The sequence below is a fragment of the Halichoeres trimaculatus genome, unplaced genomic scaffold (assembly GCF_033239565.1).
Source record: "Halichoeres trimaculatus isolate MK-OKI-2021-1 unplaced genomic scaffold, fHalTri1.1 fHalTri1_scaffold_17, whole genome shotgun sequence".
NCBI lineage: Eukaryota > Metazoa > Chordata > Actinopteri > Labriformes > Labridae > Halichoeres > Halichoeres trimaculatus.
In genome coordinates this window covers 26,391,756-26,413,873 of record NW_027437195.1, presented here as the reverse complement: position 1 = coordinate 26,413,873, position 22,118 = coordinate 26,391,756, and the positions used below count along the sequence as shown (strand labels likewise).

The window sequence follows — 22,118 nt, the reverse complement described above, 5'->3', positions numbered from 1 at the left end:
GAGCCCTGTTGGTACGCTGTTTTACTATCACTGATTTCCAAAGAGAAGTAGTCCCACTCAGTGAACATGTTTGCAACGTGGTTTGATTTACAGCAGCCGTAAAGCGTGATGATGCTAAAAACACATAAAAACTGTATTGTGTCTCAATCACGTGACGAAATCTGATGCTGTCCAACCCTCCAAAAATAGTCATATTGGGTGCCGATATGGATCAGTGGATCCGATCGGGACATCCTTACATGGGGCGTCTACTCACCTGTTTTTATTGTGGGGTTTCATATAAGAGCAGCTGTTTAAATTTGCACAGTCATTCCTGTTTGTCCTTTGATTAATTACCTAAATTACAGAATTGATTTGCGAAGCAGGCTGAAGTGTCCCTGGGGGAATGTTTGTGTGTTTATCTAGTTTTAAAACTCAAAGATCAAAACAAAGATATTCAAAAGTGGACTCTGTGAAGTCTATTTTAGGAGTTTATTTTTAGCAGTCCTGAGTTTGAGTCTGAGTCGACAGGTTTACTTCCAGAGATCCAGAAATAAAGGACTTGGATCTTTATTGTTAGCGTGTTTGCAGAGCCCTGCAGTCGTAGGAGGATGGATACACACTCTTTATGTTGCCTTTACGTTGCTGCTGTGCATCTGTTTGGGCTCTGCGGAGGTTTTCAGTGTTGTTGAACTTAAACAGCAGCTCATCCACGCTGTGTGTTTACAGTGAGCTGAAGGAGAGTCAGGGAGCTCTCTCCCAGCGTAATAATACCTGCCCTCTCCCTCCCTCTCTGCTCGTCTGCTGAGTCACCATCAGTTCTAGGACATCACACTGTAAATTGGGTTATGCAGGATTATTTGATTATGAAATATTGCAGCTTCACTGTGCTACTGGACCATTTCATTCTCCCCACATCACATCAGTCGTTTCAAATCTCAGCTGATTGTTGTTGCTGAGGAATCACAAACATTTGACTGCTGCTCATTGACATTTAGAGGGAGCCGGACCGGGCCTTTCTTTCTTACTTTGTGTGGTCCTGCACAGCTCAGCGGGTCAGAAAGCCGACTCTGGCAACGAGTCTCCAACATCTATCAATGCAGACGGTCAAACTCTTCTACACTGCAAAATATCAAGTTGTTTTGTCCCATTTTCAGTGGAAAATATTTTCTCAGACTAAATGAGTGATTCTATAATTAGGGGTACATTTCATGTCCATGGGGTATACTTATTCATTTTACTTAATATTAATTTCAAGCAATGACCATTTTTACAGTGGGCCATATGGCTGAAATTTCACTTCCATTCGTTCCATCATTTATTTAGCTAAAAATGCAAATCGTGTGTTGGGATTTGCAGTTTTTGTGCTGTCCAATTTCTCAAATGTCATGTTTGCTCTTCAGAATTAAACGTCACATATTTTGCTCCTTTTCTGCAGTTTAAAATGTTGAATAACTCTAAATTCAGTATAATTTGGATTAATGTTAAAAAAGTAGTCACAACTTCTGTCCATAATACAGCTGATAAAGTTATGCTCCAATTTTTATTGTTACTAAAATATTTAGAAAAATGTAAAGCTTGGGCTTGCCATCTTACAAAATGAATAACAAAAAGCACTTTAAAAAAAAACTTTTTTGTGTACCTGAAATGTTTCCTTAATTGTAGAATCACTCAAATAAGAGCCACATTCACCTGACCAGTTCAGAAAAAATGTCCTGTTTCAAGTTATTTATAAACAAAAATGAGGTCTGAATTGCTTTTAACAAGTAAAAAAAATCTGCCAATGTAACTAGAAAAAAGTTACTTGTATTAAGAAAGTATTCTAGTTTCAAGCAAATTTTCAAGTAATTTTTCTCTTTTTCCTTTGGCAGATTTTTTTAACTTGTTACAAGCAATTCAGACCTCATTTTTGTCTTTACACTCCTTGACATAAGAAATTTTTCTGGACTTGTCATGTGAATGTGGCTCATTTCCAGCATAATAAGACAAGTTTTACTTAGAATAAGACAGAAACACTTGATAAGATTTCAGTTTTTTGAAGTGTAGAGGAGATTAAAAACCAATTTATTGGAAAAGTGTTGTGTTGAATTTTCTACCACAGAGTCCAAAGCGTAGTTTATGTCCACAGAAAGCATTTAACAGCTGTTTCAGTAGCAGCACATGAACTCCTTACATCTGGTTTGTTTTTAACACCGACTCTCCTCCGTTTCCTCAGACCACCAGCAGCGGCAGCAGCAGGATGAGCTCAGACGGGGGCGGGCGGCCCGTCAAAGTGGGCTCCCTGGTGGAGGTGATCGGGAAAGGTCAGAAAGGCACGGTCGCCTACATCGGGAACACGCTGTTTGCCTCGGGGAAATGGGTGGGAGTCATCCTGGACGAGGCCAAGGGAAAGAACGATGGCACCGTGCAGGGCAAGCGCTACTTCACCTGCGAGGAGAACCATGGGATATTTGTGAGACAGTCACAGGTGAGTATTTATTAAACATGCGCTTTGACGTCCTGTCCTGTACAAATACAGCACGATGCTTCAACATCCCCCATCTTTCTGTTCTTTGGTTTCTGGTTTTATAAGATGTTTGAGGTTTATGTGACGCTTGTGTGGGGGCTGATATTTTCCTCTGCTGTCCTCTGGGTGCCAGACTCTTTCTGCCTCAGGCTGCATTCTGGGTTGTTTTCTGATAAAACAAGAAAAAAAAACAGCAGCTTTATTCTTTCTTCACAGAAATAACACTGCAAAGCGCCTCACACTGCTGCAACCACAGATACTTAAAAGTACGGTGGCCTTGAGGGGAAAGTCAAACACTTCTTAGTCATTTCCTCTTAATGCTAGAGCTTATTTCATGGTTGTTTCATAAATGTTGATTAGCTCTGCTTGAAATAGCAAAGACCTACAATGGATGACAGGAAATCTTCTTTAGGGCAAACATGCTGCACATCAACAATAATGCAAATCCAAAAACAAAAGCAAAAAAGTGTTGCAGGAACGCTAACGACTGTTGTTGGACCACAATAACTGATTCTTGTTAGTACAACACTATTTTGAGTCACATTATTTATCATGCAATTTGCTGAGTCATCTGTTTAATTATTTGAAATTTAGAGGAAGGATAAATAATATCAGCATGTATCACCATGGTTTGGTTTACACAGGTTGAATTTTACGAGTGTGCACTTCAAAGCCACTGATGTTAAGTCCAAATTAGGTTAAACCACAAAATAAAAGATAGTTATTTAACATTAAAAGTTATCATTTGTTGCCACTGTAGCGGTCCAGAGTTTCTGTCATAAGTGCAATGTGACAGCCTCATTCTGTGAATAGTTATCCTGATCAAGTAATGCTAAATAGTCATTAAATGAAAAAAATATTAATCAAAAAAGATTAATCCAAAAGTAGTTGTTATTTTGAACAGTTCTCGTGAGGATTTCTTCTGTTAAATGGGAGGTGGAAACTCTGACTCACTTGTAGAGTGCTGTATCTAAATAAATAATCTAGTTTTGTTGTCTTCCTTTAATGCATGTGTCTTCCTCTTATCCAGCTCTGTTAGTGGAAAGATGTTTGTGATATTCTGGCAGACACGATGACTAACTGTCTCCCTCTGTCTCAGATCCAGCTGGTTGATGATGGGGCTGACACAACGTCTCCAGAAACACCTGAGCCCGGCACCGGCAAAGTCCCCAAACGAGGTAAAGTCACGATCACATCAGTTTCAGTGCCCTGTGAATGTTTTGCCAGTGAAAATATGTTTCTTCCTAATACTGTGTTGATCCTGACCTTTATTTAAAACACAAGTCATCCAGTCAACATGTAATCACAGGGCGTTAAGCATTCAGTGGTGTTGTGAAGTCTGCCGTGTGGAGACAAGCTGGTGAATGAATCATGAACTGGAGTGATTCACAAAGGTCCAGCAGACACTAACTGCCAGGTAGGGAAACCTGTCCTCACCCAGCGCCAGGACGAACCAGTTATAAGGCCTAACTGAGTTGTTCATGTTTAAAGCAGCCACAACCCTGATGATAATCATTAAAAACAGTGAGGAGAAGGGCCTGTCTCTTAAAACCAGCTAACTCAAACACAGCCAGGCCAAGTTAAGGGTTTCTTCTGTCAGTGTCAGCTTCAGAGCTCCAAAACAACATATTGGTTCGATTATACAGTCTGAGGTAAGGGCCACGCAGAGTGCTAGACAGAGACCAGTTAAGGGCCACACAGCAGACCAGAAAGAGGGCCACATAGAGGGGCACATGGAGGGACATGGAGGGGCACATGGAGGGGCACATGGAGGGGCACATGAAGGGCCACATAGAGGGGCACATGAAGGGCCACATAGAGGGGTCCATGGAGGGCCACATTAAGGGACACATAGAGGGGCACATAGAGGGACACATAGGCTGCCATGTAGAGGGGCACCTAGAGGGGCACATGGAGGGGCACATAAAGGGCCACATAGAGGGGTCCATGGAGGGCCACATGAAGCGACACATAGAGGGACACATAGGCTGTCATATAGAGGGACACATAGAGGGGCACATGGAGGGCCACATAGAGCGGCACATAGACTGCCACATAGAGGGACACATTGAGGGGCACATGGAGGGACACAAAGAGGGGCACATGGAGGGGCACATAGAGAGGCACATAGAGGGACACATATACTGCAACATAAAGGGACACATGGAGGGACACATAGAGAGGAAAATAGACTGCCACATAGAGGGACACAGAGAGTGTCACATAGACTGCCACATAGAGGGACACATTGAGGGGCACATGGAGGGCCACATAGAGCGGCACATAGACTGCCACATAGAGGGACACATTGAGGGGCACATGGAGGGACACAAAGAGGGACACATGGAGGGACACATAGAAAGGAAAATAGGCTGCCACATAGAGGGACACAGAGAGTGTCACATAGACTGCCACATTGAGGGACACATAGAGGGGCACATAGAGGGACACATAAAGGGGCACATGGAGGGCCACGTAGAGGGGCACATGGAGAGGCACATAGACTGCCGCAGAGAGGGACACAAAGATGGGAACATAGACTGCCACATTGAGGGACACATAGAGGGCCACATAGACTGCCACATAGAGGGGCACATGGAGGGCCACATAGACTGCCGCAGAGAGGGACACAAAGAGGGGAACATAGACTGCCACATGGAGGGCCACATAGAGCGGCACATGGAGGGGCACATGGAGGGGCACATGGAGGGGCACATGGAGGGGCACATAGAGAGGCACATAGACTGCCACATAGAGGGACACATATACTGCCACATAAAGGGACACATGGAGGGACACATAGAGAGGAAAATAGACTGCCACATAGAGGGACACATAGAGAGGCACATAGACTGCCACATAGAGGGCCACATGGAGGGGCACATAGAGGGCCACACAGTGGGCCACATAGAGGAACATGTAGAGTGCCACACAGAGGGCCAGATCGAGGTCTACACAGAGGGCTTCTAGCACCCGACCTTGGAGTTGCTGTCTGTGCTTATGAATTATTGGCTGCATACACAACATCGCTTTCGGGGTGAAACACAAAAGTATTGTTGCAGCCTTGCGTCTACACAGAAACAGCGTTTGAGCCAATCTAAAACGCAAACATTAAGCTGGCGTTTTCAGCTAAAACACTGACATCACAGCTCTGTGCATACAACAGTCCAACAGTACTTTTGTCACAAATGTCTAATTTTGTCACTTCTTAACAAATCAGTCATAGCGCCAACTACAGGCCTGGCATGCCCACAGTAGCTTTTACAGTCTCTCAGTGTTTCCTTGCAAACACAGATTTTTTTATTGCATTTTAGTGTTTTTAGATTAAACATTATCATGAACAGGGCTGAACTGGTCTCTGGGTGCTTCTGGGCTGTTTTCATGGGAACCACTGGTCTGGGTATTAACGTTAATACTCCAGACCAGTGGTTCTCTAAGTGGGGGTCAGGACTGAATGAGGCCAAATCAGCTTAAAAGTGATGTTGGTCTTTCACATGTTGACAACCAACCTCCGTCTACAAATGCTCCTCTAAATCCTTTGCCTAATTTTGACCAAATTAAAACCTTCCCACAGAGTTTCTACCCCACAGTGACTCAAATGTTTTACCACTGTCTTCTTGTTCTTCCCACTCCTGCAGGGTTTCTCATTAGTTTTCCCTGCAATCCAACACTGGGAACTTGGATTTTCTTGTATAGTAGATGAAAATGTACATGATTCAATGTTTCTTTGTTGTTTCCTGTTGTTGCCTCTCTTATTTCATATCTGAGAACTGAGTGGTATTAAACCATAAAGTTTAGGGAGGTGTTTGTTGTCTTTCTGCCTCTGACTGAGTCTCTGCTCAGCGTCCACCATCTGCTGAAAGCACATAAATCATGTTGCTCTGCTCCAGGATCTGTGTTGGACTTTCTACCTTGTAAAAAAAAGAGTAAACATTAATGATCATATAAAAGTTTGAGTCTCACTTTCTTTATTTGTCTTTTTTATCTGCAGAGATCCTGGAGACGTCCAAGTCATCTAAACTGGTGAGTCAGAAACACGGTGATAACAAAGTTCCTCTGCAGGAAACCAGGAGCTGATATGAAGACACACTCCTGAGCTTTTACACACTCCACAACCAAACACACACAAAGGCACACACACAGACATCAGAAGTAAACTATCGCTACACCTCATCTTCCTGTCTCCAACAGTAGCACTCTTACAGGAGCATTTAGTCTTTATGAATTGGAGTTATTTTTTTCCATCAGTAGCATGTTGAACATCAGTCCCCCAAAAAACTGGTATATTTACCTTTAAATGAATATAAATGAATAACTGTTTTATGCCTGCCTGTAAAATTTCTAATGAGTAATATAAAATAATCCCTGAGTTTGGGATTGTCTTCTGAATCATTTTTATATTAAACCAGCAGAGGGCGATGTTCACCATTAAAAACACAGACAGCTGCATGTGATGATGCACCATTAAATATCTAAAGTCCAAATGAGTTTAACCTCAAAACCAAAGTAATGGCCACAATTTTTGTTTCCAAGAAGTTTTTAATCTATGGATAAGGATATGTAGAAGCGATTTCTTTGACCACAGAGTTTAACCACTGCAGCAGAAAAGAGTGTTAAACGTAACAGTGTGAGAAGCCCAAATAATAAAACTATTAACAGGTTAACTATTTAGTATTTGAATTGATTGTTCAACTGATATTTAGTGGAGCCAAATGGTCGACACATCTAGGGGTGACCAAAGTTATTCAAACACTTTGCATATTTAAGAGAAGGGTCTGCAACCTTTACTTTCAAAGGAGCCATTTTACCTCAGCTCATCTGGATTAAAGTCATTCTAGAGCCACGAAATCTACTTTATCTTCTCAATAAAGACAAAAAAAAGTTGATAAAATTCTATGCATAATTAATTAATGATAATTGTCTAAATCAGATTGTTTTTATTCATAAAATCATACATGTTGTCTCTTTTTTTTTTAATTTTCCCAAAATTTCTCAAAAAAAAATTGTACTGAAAAAATGTTTCAAAAGATGCAAAAATTTCAAAAAATAAATGTAATTCAAAGAATATGAAAAAATAAAAAAGTGAAGTTTAAAAAAATTTCAACAATTTAAAAAATAAAATTGTGAAAGCAGTTGAAAAAATTTGAAAAATGAATGGAAGTTCAAGAATTTGCAATAAAAAAAAAATAAAAGCAATTATGTTATGAAGAAAATTTACATTTATTAATATTTTTATTGTGATGCCAAAATAAAAAAAAAAAGAATTCACAAAAAGGCTTTTTTTAAAACCTGCCAAAATATATTGATTTTTTGTATTTAAAAAAAACATTAAAAAATGAAAAAAAAAAAAAAAAAAATCAAAAATCTTTGAAAATGTTAAGCATTTCAAAAAATTGTTAAATTCAAAAAATTTGCCAAAATTGCTTGAAATTTTGGGGGATTTCAAAATTTGACTTCTAAAAGAAACTGAAATATCAAATTTTGCAAAAATTATAAATAATTTTGAAAGTCACTTTACTTTACTCTTACCAAGGTGTTAAACTCGAGCTCAGCTACAGCCACATGGAAAGTTGGTGGGCTGTTGATGTAAAAGGAGGTGAAGTAGAGCAGTGGCAGGCTTTATAGACAGATGGGATGAAGATTTAGTTAAACGAAATGTTTAAGAGTGATTTTATTTAGTGTCAGTGTCTTTAATCATCGATACCCTCTGTAAGAAAAATACAAATTCTTTATTTCAATATTTTTTAAAGCTTCAAGGAGCCACTGCAAATGAGTCAAAGAGCTGCAGGTTGCAGACCCTTGTCTTAGATATGGCCCCCGTCTGTGGAACAGCCTGCCAGAGGACCTCAGGGCTGCAGAGAATGTTCATATTTTTAAAAGTAGACTCAAGACCCACCTTTTTAATTTAGCATTTAATTAATCCCATAATTTTATCTGTTATTATTTATTTTTTTTTATTTTATTTATTTATATAATCTCGCCTTTTTACTTGTTACTCTTATTCTATTACTATTTATTTCATTTACTAGTGTTTTATTTATTTATTTATTTTATTCATTTTATGATTCTTAGCATATGTAGTTTTATGTTTCTACTCCATATCTCCAGTGTTTCCTCAGCAGGGGGCTGCCTGCACTGGGGGCCGCTGTTGGCTCTGGCTGGGATGTCTCTGTCTGTGGCGGGCGTCGTCTTGGCCAGGTGGGGGTCTGCAGCAGCGTGTTGCTGCAGTGGGCCCCTTGCTGGTCCTGTAGCGAGGCATGCCCGGGTGGAGGCGTCCTGGCTTTAGACTGTGGACGCCGCCCGGTGCAGTCGGCCTCCTGGCGTTTCCTGACCTGGCTCCTCTGTACTCAGCCACACGATTTTTTATCTACACATTTAAAATCATGTATTGTGTGTGCATATGTATGTGTGTGTGTGTGTGTGTGTGTGTGTGTGTGTGTGTGTGTGTGTGTGTGTGTATATGTGTGTGTGTGGGTGGGTGGGTGGGTGGTGCTCTGGGGTGGAGTTTGAATGGGGGGGCGGGGACTGTTTTTAACATGTATAGCACTTTGTGCTGCATTTCTTTTAATGTATGAAAAGTGCTTTATAAATAAACTTGATTTGATTTGATTTGATTTAGAGCAAACATCTATGTTTCATCATCAGGATTTAGAGACAAAAATGTTAAATACTTTCAGATCTGCCTGGTGTTTGGCCACCACTGTATGTGACAATAGGAAAACAGATACAGAGAGTGGGTGAAACAGAAAAAAATTCAAACTAAATTTAATCTGAATAAGCAATGAATCTGGCCTGAGCAGCTGCATAAATCTACACTACAATAATTAGTTCTTTACACAGCTTTGATATCGTTCCTCTTCAGTAAATATTTCATTGCAGACGAGTGGTTTGTATGTTTTATTCATAAGAGCTCAGTCTGCATGCTAACTAGATGATCCTGTAGGTGTAAAACCCCATTATTCAGCTTTTTTAATGAGATCACATCCATGAAATCAGAGGCTGAGAGGCTGTAACGTCATGTTCTCCTGGAAAATATTGAAATAACACATTGAACACATTTCAATGAGGTGTAAAACCCGCAGTGTGTGTGAAGATGAACAGAGTGAGAGTGAAGACGTGTGTGAAATGTATGCAGTGTGCAGTTTATTTGACTGAAGTCTTCAATCCCCGAAACGAAGACCGGCACAGTCCCCGTCACTTCCAGCACGCCTCTGTCAAACTCGACCTTTAACCTCCACCCTCCCTTCCCTCCTCTCCCTCCTCACCTCCTCCCCTTCTTTCCTCCGACCACGCAGCGAGGAGTGAAGCCTAAAAAGGTGTTGCATGTTTCTCTAAGCTCGGTACAGTGGTAATGTTCTGTTGATGACCGTAGTAACTGTGGTAACTCTGAATGGCCTCGCTGCTGCATGGCAACCGGGCCCTCATCCCCCTCATGTTCCCATGATTCCCTGCTCCTCACCTCATCGCCATCATTGAAACTGAAGGAACTGTACTGAAGCAGGTTAAAGAGGGAGAGGTGCCTTCTGTCTGTCATGAAGCCACGCCCACTTCTTGTCTGTCACATGACCTCGCCATGCTCTGTGCTCTGGTCTTGTCTCTGCTCTGTGGCTCATGATATATGTGTGTGTGTTTGTCTTCTCTCTAAAGCATGTTAGAGTCGCATTGAAACCATGTGTGATATCTGTCTCTGCCAGGAAACGAAAAGATTTAAAGATTTTAGGAGAGTGTCTAGGGCAAGAAAATGCAGGAAGTGCACTTCATGGTCAGATGCTCCTCGGCTGAGTCATACATTCAGATGTTTCTCTGCCGCTTTTCTAAATGTCAGACTGTGACTTTGAGGTGAAACTGACCTCCCTCCTGCAGAGATCAAACCTGCAGAGTATGGATTTCCTGTCAGCTCGGGTCTTCTTTATCGTCTCCTGTTCTGCTTCTACTGCTCAGCAGGTGGACTTCAAGGATCAGGAGCTCAGTTCGCTTTCAAGCCAGGCATCTCTGTTTATCCTCCAAACTTTTTCAAAGAGGGCCAGGATTTTGTTTTTTGACCCTGAAAGCATTTGTTAACTATTTCTTGAAGGGATTTCTCTGAAGATTCAGTCACTAATGCGGGTGATACATCAGATGCGTCTCCGGTCCAGCTCCACTTTGTTGCGTGGTCACTGCGTGCTCCCTCAACCAGCAACACGCAACGGCTGCATGTTCAGTCTGTCATACGTCAAGACCTCCAGCGCCAACTTGCCAGTGCGGGCCCACTGTGAGTTGACACACTGACTTGAGTAGAAACCTGTCTGTTCTGGGGCAGAGCCGGACCGGAGACGCATCTGGTGTGTTGTGGCCGTAAGTGTGCTCAAATACCCTTGGTCCATCATCACACTGCAAAAAAAAAAAATCTTATCAAATGTTTTTACCTTAATTCAAGTAAAAATTGTCTTTTTATTCTTGATATGAGTCACATTCACCTGACCAGTCCAGAAAATGTCTTATTTTAAGTTATTTAAAGATAAAAATGAGGTCTGAATTGCTTGAAAAAAATTGCCTGAAACTAGAATAATGTCTTAATACAAGTAGATTTTCTCTTGTTCTGTTGGCAGAAGTTTTCTTCTTGTCTCAAGCGACTCAGACCTCATTTTTGTCTATAAATAATATGAAACAAGACATTTTTCTGGACTGGTCAGGTGAATGTGGCTCATACTAAGTCTAAAAAGACATTTTCTTTTGAAAATAAGACAAAAACACTTGATAAGATTTTAGTTTTTCGCAGTGTTACAGACTGATGAAATCACAGCTCACCTGTCCCTCAGGTGTCTCTGATCCCAGTCGATCAGTGGTCAGTTTTCTGCAGTGCTACGTGCTGCGTAAACATCAGTAAACTCTGCTTCTGACCAAAGAACATATTCTCCATTAGGGGGCGATATGGGGAAAATATGTCAGGATGTTTTTATGGCAGGATCTGGATTTTATCAGGATTTTATTTTTTATATCAAGACTTTTTATATATATATTTATTATTTGCAACTTTTTTGCAGTAAAGACCATGGACTGTATATAGAGTGGACAGCGTGGCTCTGCCATTTATCATTGTACGGTTTTAAAGCCAAAATTCCCCTGTCACAGGCGCAGCCATTGGTAGCAATTACAGCCAGACTCTGCGCAGTAGAGACGATGAGGGATTCTGGGAGAATCTGAGTGGAGCTGGGTGACAAAAATAATATATATTTTTTTTCTTTTGAGAGTCTAATCACTGCTTGACTCTACCTCCTGACATATTTTACAATCCCTGGAAAAATAACACAAGAATGGCAGCTGTCAGTCATCGTTAAAGGTGACGTTAAGCCTCATTTTTAACCTCCTTTGACTACTGAAAATGAAACTTATCAGAAAAAAAAGACTTGAATACAAGACAGCCAAATGATATCTCCAAATCACCACAACAATCGGACGTGAGAAACATTTCTACGAGGAGTATACATTTTTTAAAGTTTGACCACAGCCCATCTGGAATGGCTGGAAAGCCGGATTTCTTAACCTATGCTGCAGCCAGCCACCAGGGGGAGCAGTTTTTGTGGAGACCTCACTCTGAGCCGAGCAACGTCAATTTTTTTTACAGTGTATGGTAAAGACATGCAAGAAACACAAAAACACTCAGCAGTGTCACACAAATTGATAAAGAAAGAAGCAAGCATTAATTCAAAAACAAAAAGTGCCCATCTTTTTCCTTTTTTTGGAACACCCTTATTAGTCCAAAAAAACTAATAAAACACACACACACACACACACACACACACACACACACACACACACACACACACACACACACACACACACACACACACACACACAAAGAAAATAAATTAAAAAAAACACATGGAAGGGTGTCCATCATTCTCATCACAGTTTTGCAGGTAGGATAGACATATCATAGCAGCTCAGACGACAATGTGTATATTAGGCTTTATCAAACAGTATCAGAAAATTTTTCTACACCTTAGTGAAAAGACCATCCTAGAGCTGAAAAGCATTTCATTGAGCCACCCTCAAAAACACGGAGGAGTTGTAGACCTCCAGTTTAGCAGCATCAGTTTTTAGCTGCAAACACGCCTGAATTGAGAGCGTGTTTTTGGTGGGAGGGAAGCGGCCTCGTCTGGTCTGAGCTGCCAAAGATTGCCAGGTTGAAGTCTGGGTAAATATTTCTTACATATTGTTTGGAAAACCAGTGGAAAGTTTCACTCCAGAAGTTATTTAACACTGAACAATACCAAAACAAGTGTGATAATGTGCCTTCTGCAATATTGACACTTTTTATGGCCTGCAAACAACATTTTTAGCCCCAGGAGGCTTGAGCTTGTTTTTGGCACTACAAGTTAAAATCAGGACGGATTCAAGATTCCTTCCAGGGATCATAAACTCCTAAGCTGGTCATAGCTACATGTCTTGAATTATTTTGTGTGATTTGGGGGTTTTTCCTGCCGTGCCATGCGATGAAGCCCCTCCACCGATCACAGTGACACTGCAGTACAAGCCTGGTGTGTTGTGTTCTGCTGTGTTAACGCTTCTCGGACAGTAATTTTATCCCCCATCTCTCTGCTGGAGGCTGCACAGACAGCAAACCTCCTCTTACGGGAGTGCTGCTGGAAGCAGGAACTTGATACGTCTCCTCCCATCCCATCATCCTCCCTGTCTGTCTGTCTCTGTCTTTCTCTCTGTCTCTCTGCTCTTACTTCAGCGGTGGATGTCCTCTCAGAGCAGCAGCTGCACTTACTCGTGTGTGCGGTGGGAAAATGAAGGCTTTACAGAAAGAGATATTTAATATTTTAAAAGGACAGATTTCCCTCGGCTGCTCTGTAATGGATACACTTAAACAGATTTTCTCTCTGCTCCACAAACCCAGACTCACAAGACCTTTTATCTCTTTGTCATAACACACTTTTTCACCAACAATCAAACCCTCACGACCATTCCCTCCTACAAATCGACGGTAAACAGCTTCTATTTACTGCAGCCATGTTGTTTTTTCCTCGACTGTCTCTGCCAGTTCTCGTGCCCACAATGTGGAAGTATTTCAGGTTAAAGCTCGCAGCTAATCACAGTGTATCCCCATTGAATTAATCCTCTTACACTCCTCTCTCCTCCTGCTGAGCTGATGGTGCAGAGAGAAAGATTAGTGAAGCTGAGGAAGATACCACCATTCCCCCTGAAAAGGCTCGAGGCTGTTATAGGAGGAATCAACCCACTGAATCACTTTTTACTCTAAAAACCTTTTTTTAAAACCAGCAGAATTACATCTTTTTTGTTTTGATTCTCAAGACTTGCTGTAGGATATTTTTAACACATTTTGTGAGGATTTGTCTCTGCTCGTGCTTTCCTTTAACAGAACAGTGGAGCAGCAAAAACCTTGACTGTAGTTAAAAGGAGAAATTAGGCTTTTTGAGCCACATATCAGAGAATTTTAGACCCTTTATGTCAACATTAGCTTAAACTGCTGCCTGTGTGTAGATTATTTTTCCAGTAAAGTGAAATAAAGCAGTACTCTATCCTGATAATCAGGCCAAAACCAGGCGAGTGATACCTGAAGTTCCCCTGGTTGTAATCCCCATCAGTGCTTCATGCCAGTATTGGCTTTAAAGGGGCATGCCACTGATTAACAAGGAGTGAAACAGTTATATCATGCTGTTTGGCCCTGTTATTCCCTGAGTCTTTTCCAGGAACAGATCGTCTGCTCACCTCCTGAACACTGAACTACAAAGTGACTTATAAAGTTGCTTGTCGTTACGTTTCAAAGAGTAGCGCTACGTAACTACAAATAAATTCATTACACTGTGGCTTTGGGTTAACAAGAAGATCTGCTCTCCATTTATTTGCTTCCAAAACAAATGTATGCCTTGGCAAGAGTCACATCTTTACAACAATAGATGATAGGGCTCATGGGAAGTGGAGTCTTTAGCCGCGTTTCCAGCAAGCAGACCGGTTCGTCTCGGTACGGCGCGCATTTTGTGGCGTTTCCACAAGGGATGTCCCGATATTACATTTTCACTTCCGATATGATACTGCAGCATTGAGTATTGGCCGATACAGATATTAATCCAATACGATATCAGCATTAAACATGCATACTTTTATCACTTATTTTGTAGTATGTCTGTCATGTTAGAAAAGGCTTGACTAAGTGATATTATTCAAACAAAGAACAGTAGTCAAAAACAGTAGGTATGAGGAAAAACTGACCCATTTATTATTAACCAATGGGTAACAGAAATTTTATCATTAAACATAAGTATATACTAGTAATTGAATAAAATAAAGAATGTCCATGTCATTTTATCACAACATTACACCCATTTTAGTGAAAAAAAATCCCAACATATTTAAGTTAAATAACTCTACTAACAAACAACAAATAGAGATCAAACTTTGTGTACAATGACCAAATTTAGTTATTATACTTATTAGGTCTTACTTATCCCAAGCAACAAAAGGTGAATTACAAAAAGCACACCAGACAAAAGCTCAGGTATTAAGCTTTTTATCAATTCATGCACTGTCCTTGGATTTTTTGCACCGGAGTCTGAAAAAAAATCTTCTCATTTATCTGAGGAGCACATGAAGGCATCATGAGACCAAACTGGGTTTATTTTTGATCTGGTTTTGCTGCAGCCATCCATTCACAGTCTTCACTAGAGACACCCACACAGTTATCACAACACTTACTGCAAAATCTGGAATAGAAATCACACCAATATGTTCTGAAGACTCGGAAAAAAAGGCAACTGGGCTGTGTAGGGTTGGCAAGATGTTTCGCTTCTTCAGTTTCATCAGATGAGCAGTGAAATATTTTCCCATATGCCACATGGACACAACAGTATAGTCATTTTAAGGAAGCTTCTAGAGGAAAAAAATGATTCAACTAAAATCCTGCATGAAGACTTTCGTCGTGTTCAGCAATGTGGAGTTTCTGTGCAGATGTGTAGCACGATGCAAAACCCTAGCTGCTATCCAGACAGCTACTTTCACAGTCGGTGAGCTAGTTGTTGGGTAGAATAGACAAAACTGTCACCAGAAACCCAATGCAGCTTTCACAGCCCAACTTATCCCATCATCCTTTGCAAGGTGGTGGACTCTTCCAATACTCAAATAACCTGTTGAATGATAATAGGTAGACACCTTGAAACACAAAATTCATTCATTCATTCATTTTCTGAACCGCTTATCTTGTTCAGGGTCACGGGTGGCTGGAGCCCATCCCAGCTGTCATTGGGCGAAGGGCGGGGTACACCCTGGACTGGTCGCCAGCCAATCACAGGGCTGACACAGAGACAGACAACCATTCACTGACACACTCACATCTACGGACAGTTTAGAGTGCTCAATTTTTTTGGACTGTGGGAGGAAGTCAAAGGACCCGGAGAGAACGTGGTGCTAGCTTTGTTAGCTAGTAAGCCAGTTAGCTATCCATGTGGATGGGAACAGTTGGTTAAAAAAAATAGGAAGCTTTTTGGTGACTGCACTGTCTCATTTTCTTTAAAAGTCGGACTGGGACGATATGTTTTTCTTGCATTTTGATGTAATTACGATTTTTGGGGTGCAATTTAAATTGCGATTCTTTGATGTCAACGATTTTTTGCTAATTTTGGGTTTGTTTTTTTAACACCATACCATGTGAAAAAAGTTAAATGACTTTAAACATGTCTACAAACTATATCAGTAGCTGTCTTTTCCCATGAAATGCACGTCACGTGAGTCAGAGAGAAACATTTCACCCTCTGCTGGAGAAAAGTGGAAACTTTTTTCCAATCCAGTTTATAAACAAAGACTGAGATCCCTTCTTGAAAGGATCTGGCTTCTGAACATGGGATGCAGTCTGTGGCATGTTGCATGAGCACCTGCAAGATTAGATTATAGGAAACACTTGTCCTTCAAAAGAAAGATGGTGCAAAGATTTCCCTGAGGAACAGATGTACTCGTGGTGTTTCCTGGGGGGACAAAGGAAGTGACAGTCACATGAATCTTGAATCTTAAATCTCACAAACACCTGAAAAAGACTGAAAAAGATCAGTGTGTGATGCATTGATGTGTAATTCTTGTTAGAGTTTAGAAAATACTCAACATTTAGCAGCAAAGATCTTCCTCTAAAGGAACATTTCTTCTGTTTTTTTTGTCTGGGACAAAGAGAAAGCAGCTCTGAATAATCTAGGTATAAAAACATCAGGATTGACACAATATCTTTAATTTGCGATGCAGATCAGGTGCAGGTCTCCTCTCTCCTCTCACTGTTATTGTCTCCTTTCTAATGAGCCCATATGATGGCTTAGGGAGTGTTGCTAGGAGACAAGAGAGGCTGCATCAATGCCGCTGCTGCTCATTTTCCCCTCTCACCTCCGTTTACGCCTCCCCTCTGTCTCCACACCCACAGTCTCCCTCCCCTCCCCTCCCTGGTTGCCTGTCTGTCTGTGGTGGAGGTGCTGATGAGTGGGTGGGCAGCATGGGGAGGACAGGAGAGGGATGGAGAGATGGAGGGAGGGAGGAGGGTTGCACAGTGATGTAATGCAGGAGCAGGGCATTGGCTGGGCTGACAAAACAGTGAGACAGAGGAAAGGGGGAAATGGGAGGGAGAGGGAGGAGACGAAGGTTAGAGGAGGCGAGGCGTCTCCTCTGAGCAGTAGCAGGTTGGAGGCTGGCGGCAGCAGGATGTCAGAGCGCTAATCCAAGCAGAACGGGAAAGGGAGGCACCGACAGAGAGGGGCTCTGGGACGAATGGATTATGAGAGGAGCTGAGAAGGAGGACATAAAGGAGGACATAAAGGAGGACAGAGGCGGGGAGGGGGGAGAAAATATCGCTGCGGCCATTTGCACCACTGCGGCTTCCCGGCCTGAGCAGCTGCTTGTCTGACTGTTTGTCCTGCTGTACCCGGCGTCTGTGAATCCGGCACCTCCGCCTGTTTTACCACCTCCTGTGTGTGTTTGTGTGTTTCTTTGTGACTGTGTTGTGTGTCTTCTTCTCTTGCAAATATGATGAGACAGACTCCTGCACCCCGGAAGGTACAGAACTCCACATGATCGTCTTTACCTGTTGGGATTTTGTTGCTGTTGTTGTTGTCTCCATGCTTTTGTTGTTGTTTTTCAGCTGCTTGAAGTTTCCTCCTTTTGCTTTCCTGGGAATCGCCCTATTTTTCCCTCTCAAGTGATATCGATATTCCCAGAGTGGAAGTATGAGCGTACCTGCAGCTTGTTTGATCCTTTTGCAGTTGATTTCACTTCAGTAACATGTTTTTTTTTTTCTTTTTTGCAAACTCACAGTGCCTTCTGTTTTTTGCAGATTTGTTTGATTCCTTTATTTTTGTGCAGAAGCTTTGGTTGGATTTCTCTGCCATCATTTAATTTGGCTTCATTGCGCTGAAACATTTATACTAGATCAATTATTGGTTTCTATCAGGGGAGGTTAAAATGATTTCACTCCCGGTTGTGGAGGGTAGTGATTCCAGTACAGCTTGTTCTGTTACCTCCAGCACGACACGGTGGCTTAAGGAGGCTGTCAGCTCTTATTTTGGTACAGCTGTTAGCTCGGGCTAATTTCTGCTGAATGGTCCGGCTTTAATCCAATAAAGGAACGATAACTAGCCAAAGCTATGGCAGTGCTAAAGCTGAGGCAGAGAGGAAGAGACAGTTAGTAATGGATAGAAGGAGGCAGAGGGAGTGACAGATTTATATTTTAGTAATTATAGTATGAAAATAAATGTCAGGTTTTTTTTTATTTCCATGCTTAAAGAGGCTGTGAGGAGTTAGAAAGTGATCTTGAAAAAGTCTCCCTTCTAGATATATGTCTGATCGTAATCCACACTTTAAAATGAGATTATCAGCGCCAATGTAGGTTATTTCGAAATGTTACTTTAGGAGTTAGTTAGTTTAGTAGTGAGTAAAGAGATCTAATTTTTCTCTGCTAAAAATAATTTCTGTGATTAATTTTGTAGTGATGGTGGACACTGGAGCCTAACTGTCAGACAGAAAAAGGACAGAAGAGCAGAAGAAAGATAAATGAGAGAGGGATAGACCACAAGCTAAAGGCTAAAACACGAGCTAAGCTGTTAGCGACAATGTTGATTCCAACCCACAGTCAGCAGTTATTCTGCAGTGGTCTGTTCAAACTTGAGAGTCTATCAAGAAAATGAAGAGTGAGGTTACGTTAGCTTAGCTTGGTAGATGACTAGCAGGACATAACCAAGATTAACCAACGTTACACATTACAGACACGTCTCAGAGCACCGGGCTGCCAGTGTTATGTATAGGCGGCTACTCAACTACTGTAGGAACTGTCAGTTTGCTTTTTGACTCGTTAGCCTACATATATGTCATAGCATCGGACTGCTATCAGCGCTAGCCTGCTACTGACGTACATTTTCTTGTTGTCAAACAACAGCGCTACGTAACTGTACTGATAAATACCTTACCTCGTATCTGGTAAAAAGTTGACTTGAAAAAGAGAAAAATTTGTTCCAAAACAAACACGCCTGGTTAAAAGTCACATCTTTACAACAGTGTGCGTGAGACTCCAGGCCAGAAGGTGGCGATGCAATCCAGTTAAAATAGATCCTCCTCATAGCATCTTGAATGTTGCTCCAAAAAGTGTTATCTTTACTTGAAGCGCTGTTTTGAAGGGTCTGAGTCATCTTAAACTAACCCTTAATTTTCAATAAGAGACAAAGTTATCACACCAAAAATCAAAAGAAAATAATGAAGACTGGTTGATGTTAAATACTGGACTTTTGTTTCTTAGTAAAACTTGCGAACAATAAGGAATATCTGAGTGAGTTGTGTTAGAGATAATGTATAGGGAGTGGGTGTCAATGTGCTGTTGAGATTCTGTTTCTTTCATTTTTTGCCAAAGTGCTGTTCATAGTCCACATTTAAAATTAGATTATCAACACCAAAATCAGTTTTTCTCTCAGTATTCAGGAATCCATTTACAGCTCAAAGGCTGGCAAAGTTTAGCAGTGAGAAGAAGGAAGTATCCTTGTTCTCTGCTGAAAATGATTTCTATGATTTATTCTGTAGTGATGGTGGATACTGGAGCTGGACTGTGAAAAAGGAAACTGTCAGAGCAGAAGAAAGCTAAAGAGGAGAGTGATAGAACACGAGCTAAAGGCCAAAACATGGGTCAATTTGTTTGTGTTTAGTTTGTTTTTTTAACTCTAGACCATGTGAAAAAGTTAAATGATAATGATATTGTCTACATTATCCAGTCTTTAAATAACCTGGAAAAAAATCTCTTTTTTTTTGACAAAGAATCTGAATTTTGATATTGTCAAACAAAAAAGTCCTAATATATCGTTTTTCGATTTTTTTTCACCCACCCCTTTACTCTACGTTGTCGCTTTGCATCTTGGGAAAAGTTGTTTTAAACAAAGAAAAGAAAAACAAAATTTCGCTGCAAAGGGGGGCATGTCTTTATGACAGTAGGTGATGGTGCTCATGGGAAACAGAGTCGTTATCGCAGAAAAACGTTACCCAATCAGAATAGTCCTCACAGCGCCTTTAAATCTAAATATGAGCTAACATAAACACAGAAACAGGACATCAGCTAAAGTCTAAACATAATCCAAAGTCTTCAACTAAAAATATCAGCAACTGATTTCTAACGTTAACAACAATGTCTCCTCTAGTTGATCAATCAGGATCAGGTGTTTAAGACAGTCAGGTGATAAGAATCTTCAAAACATGAAGCGTAACAAGTGAACGCATGTTATCAGAGAGCCAGTCAGCCTGCAGGGTCATCGCCCAGTTTTTAGGACATGGTTGCAGCAAAGCCACACGCTCTGCTGGTCAGTCTATAGAAATGAGATCAGAACTAAGCGAGGATGTTTCTCAGCCCTCCTCACTGGATATCCTGTCATCCGTCCAGCTGTGCCGCACGTCCAAAGCACTCTATGTATCCAGATAACAAGCTATTATTCCTGAGCTGTGCAGAGAGCGACGGAGCGGTGCAACAGCACCGGGCTCCTGTTCGTCCCCTGAGACACAATGCAGTCATTCAGGCCACAGCGGCCGTACCAGCCACAGTGTCTGAGGCTTTCACCATCACGTGTGTGGGAGAGATGAGGCCCCTGAGAGTGGGTAGGACAGGAGGGAGCAGAAAGGAAACACCGAGCTGGAGCTGAGAAACTTTTCAGATCAGAAAAACTTTCCTCAGAGCAGCTGAAATCACACCATCCTCCAGTTTTTCCTTTTGTCTGTGATTTCCTGATAAATGTGCCTTGAATCTGACTAACCCTGCCTGTTTGTTTCCTTCTTCCTTCCTTCCTCTCCCTCTGTCTTCCCTCTTCCTCTCCTCCTCTTCCTCAGACCACGGCCAGAAGGCCCAAGGTGAGCCCACTCCTCGAAGTCTTAAGGGCTTCACATTTCTGTCACATGGACTCACTAAGTGTGTGTGTGTGTGTTTGTGAGTGTGTGTGCAGACAGTAGAGACCAAACATCACCACACATGATTCACGTCTCATTTTGCTTTTTTTTTTATTAGAGTTTATTTTCACCTTCTTCACATTTAAAGCACAACTGTTCACGTGGTGTCTTCACTGTTTCCAGCTTCATGTGTTTTTTCTGCTCGGGCGGTGTCAGTTCATGCTTCTGCTTTTAAGTTTCACAGCTTTTCAAATCATATTGATTGTTTAATGATTTTAATCGGTACTTCATCGTAGGCTGCACTTTTCTTATGTCATCATGGAGGTCCTCTTAAAAACATCCAAGTCACAAAATACTTCGCTTATAGTCTCAGATCTACGTTTTATGAGTCGAACGACAGTTTGACCTGACAGATATGTGGGCGTGGCTTTCTAATCCCTCCTAATGAATCTGTTTAGCAGCAGTTTAAGGAGATTTGGAGCGTCAAATTGCATCAAAAATGGAGCCGGTGCAAACAACGTAAAACTCAAAACAGGCTCCTAAGCAGCTCCAGGTTTTTTTTTTTTTCAGTTCTCTAAATCTTGACAGTCAAATCCTCACTTTCCAATTCTTCAAGCTGTTGAATTAAATGTGGAAACACAGGAGGTAAAACTAAAATAGTATTTAATCAATTAAAAATAAATGAATAGATAAAAAAAAAAAAAAAAAAAACTTGAAAATACTAGAGGGTAAGATAAGTAAATGTGTAAATACATAAATAAATCAAATTATATATATATATATATCTATATATATATATATATATATATATATATATATATATATATATATATATATATATATATATGTTTATATATATATATATATATATATATATATATATATATAGTATATATATATCTATATATATATATATATATATATATATATATAGTATATATATATATATATATATATATATATATATATATATATATATATATATATATATAGATATATAGATATAGATATAGATATATATATAAACTATATATAGTATAAAATAAAAGTTGCATAAATAACATAAAATGAGAAAGTGTATAGTAAAATAGGTGAATAGTAAAATAAGCTAAAATAGGATAATAAAAAGGAAAGCATTAAACAAAGAATAAAATTCCAATTAAAAAAATATTTCTGAACTGAAATGTACAAATAAAACAAAATAAAAAGGTTAAAATAAGTTTAAAAAATAACATGGAATAATACTAAA

The 22,118-nt window shown here is 40.6% G+C and overlaps 1 protein-coding gene across 5 annotated transcripts in view; it reads left to right on the top strand.

The window, feature by feature from the left end:
* The window catches only part of dctn1b (dynactin 1b), a 54,992-nt gene that overhangs the window by 12,810 nt on the left and 20,064 nt on the right, over positions 1-22,118 (top strand). For 3 of the 5 annotated variants that reach the window (XM_074691654.1, XM_074691651.1, XM_074691650.1), the window contains exons 2-7: positions 2,195-2,446; positions 3,585-3,663; positions 6,477-6,508; positions 9,781-9,801; positions 17,498-17,515; positions 20,813-20,833. In XM_074691654.1, the coding sequence (XP_074547755.1) occupies positions 2,219-2,446; positions 3,585-3,663; positions 6,477-6,508; positions 9,781-9,801; positions 17,498-17,515; positions 20,813-20,833 (399 nt within the window). In that variant the 5' untranslated portion in view covers positions 2,195-2,218. The remainder of the gene's footprint in view (positions 1-2,194; positions 2,447-3,584; positions 3,664-6,476; positions 6,509-9,780; positions 9,802-17,497; positions 17,516-20,812; positions 20,834-22,118) is intronic. The other 2 variants (XM_074691652.1, XM_074691653.1) reach the window with 2 other exon arrangements.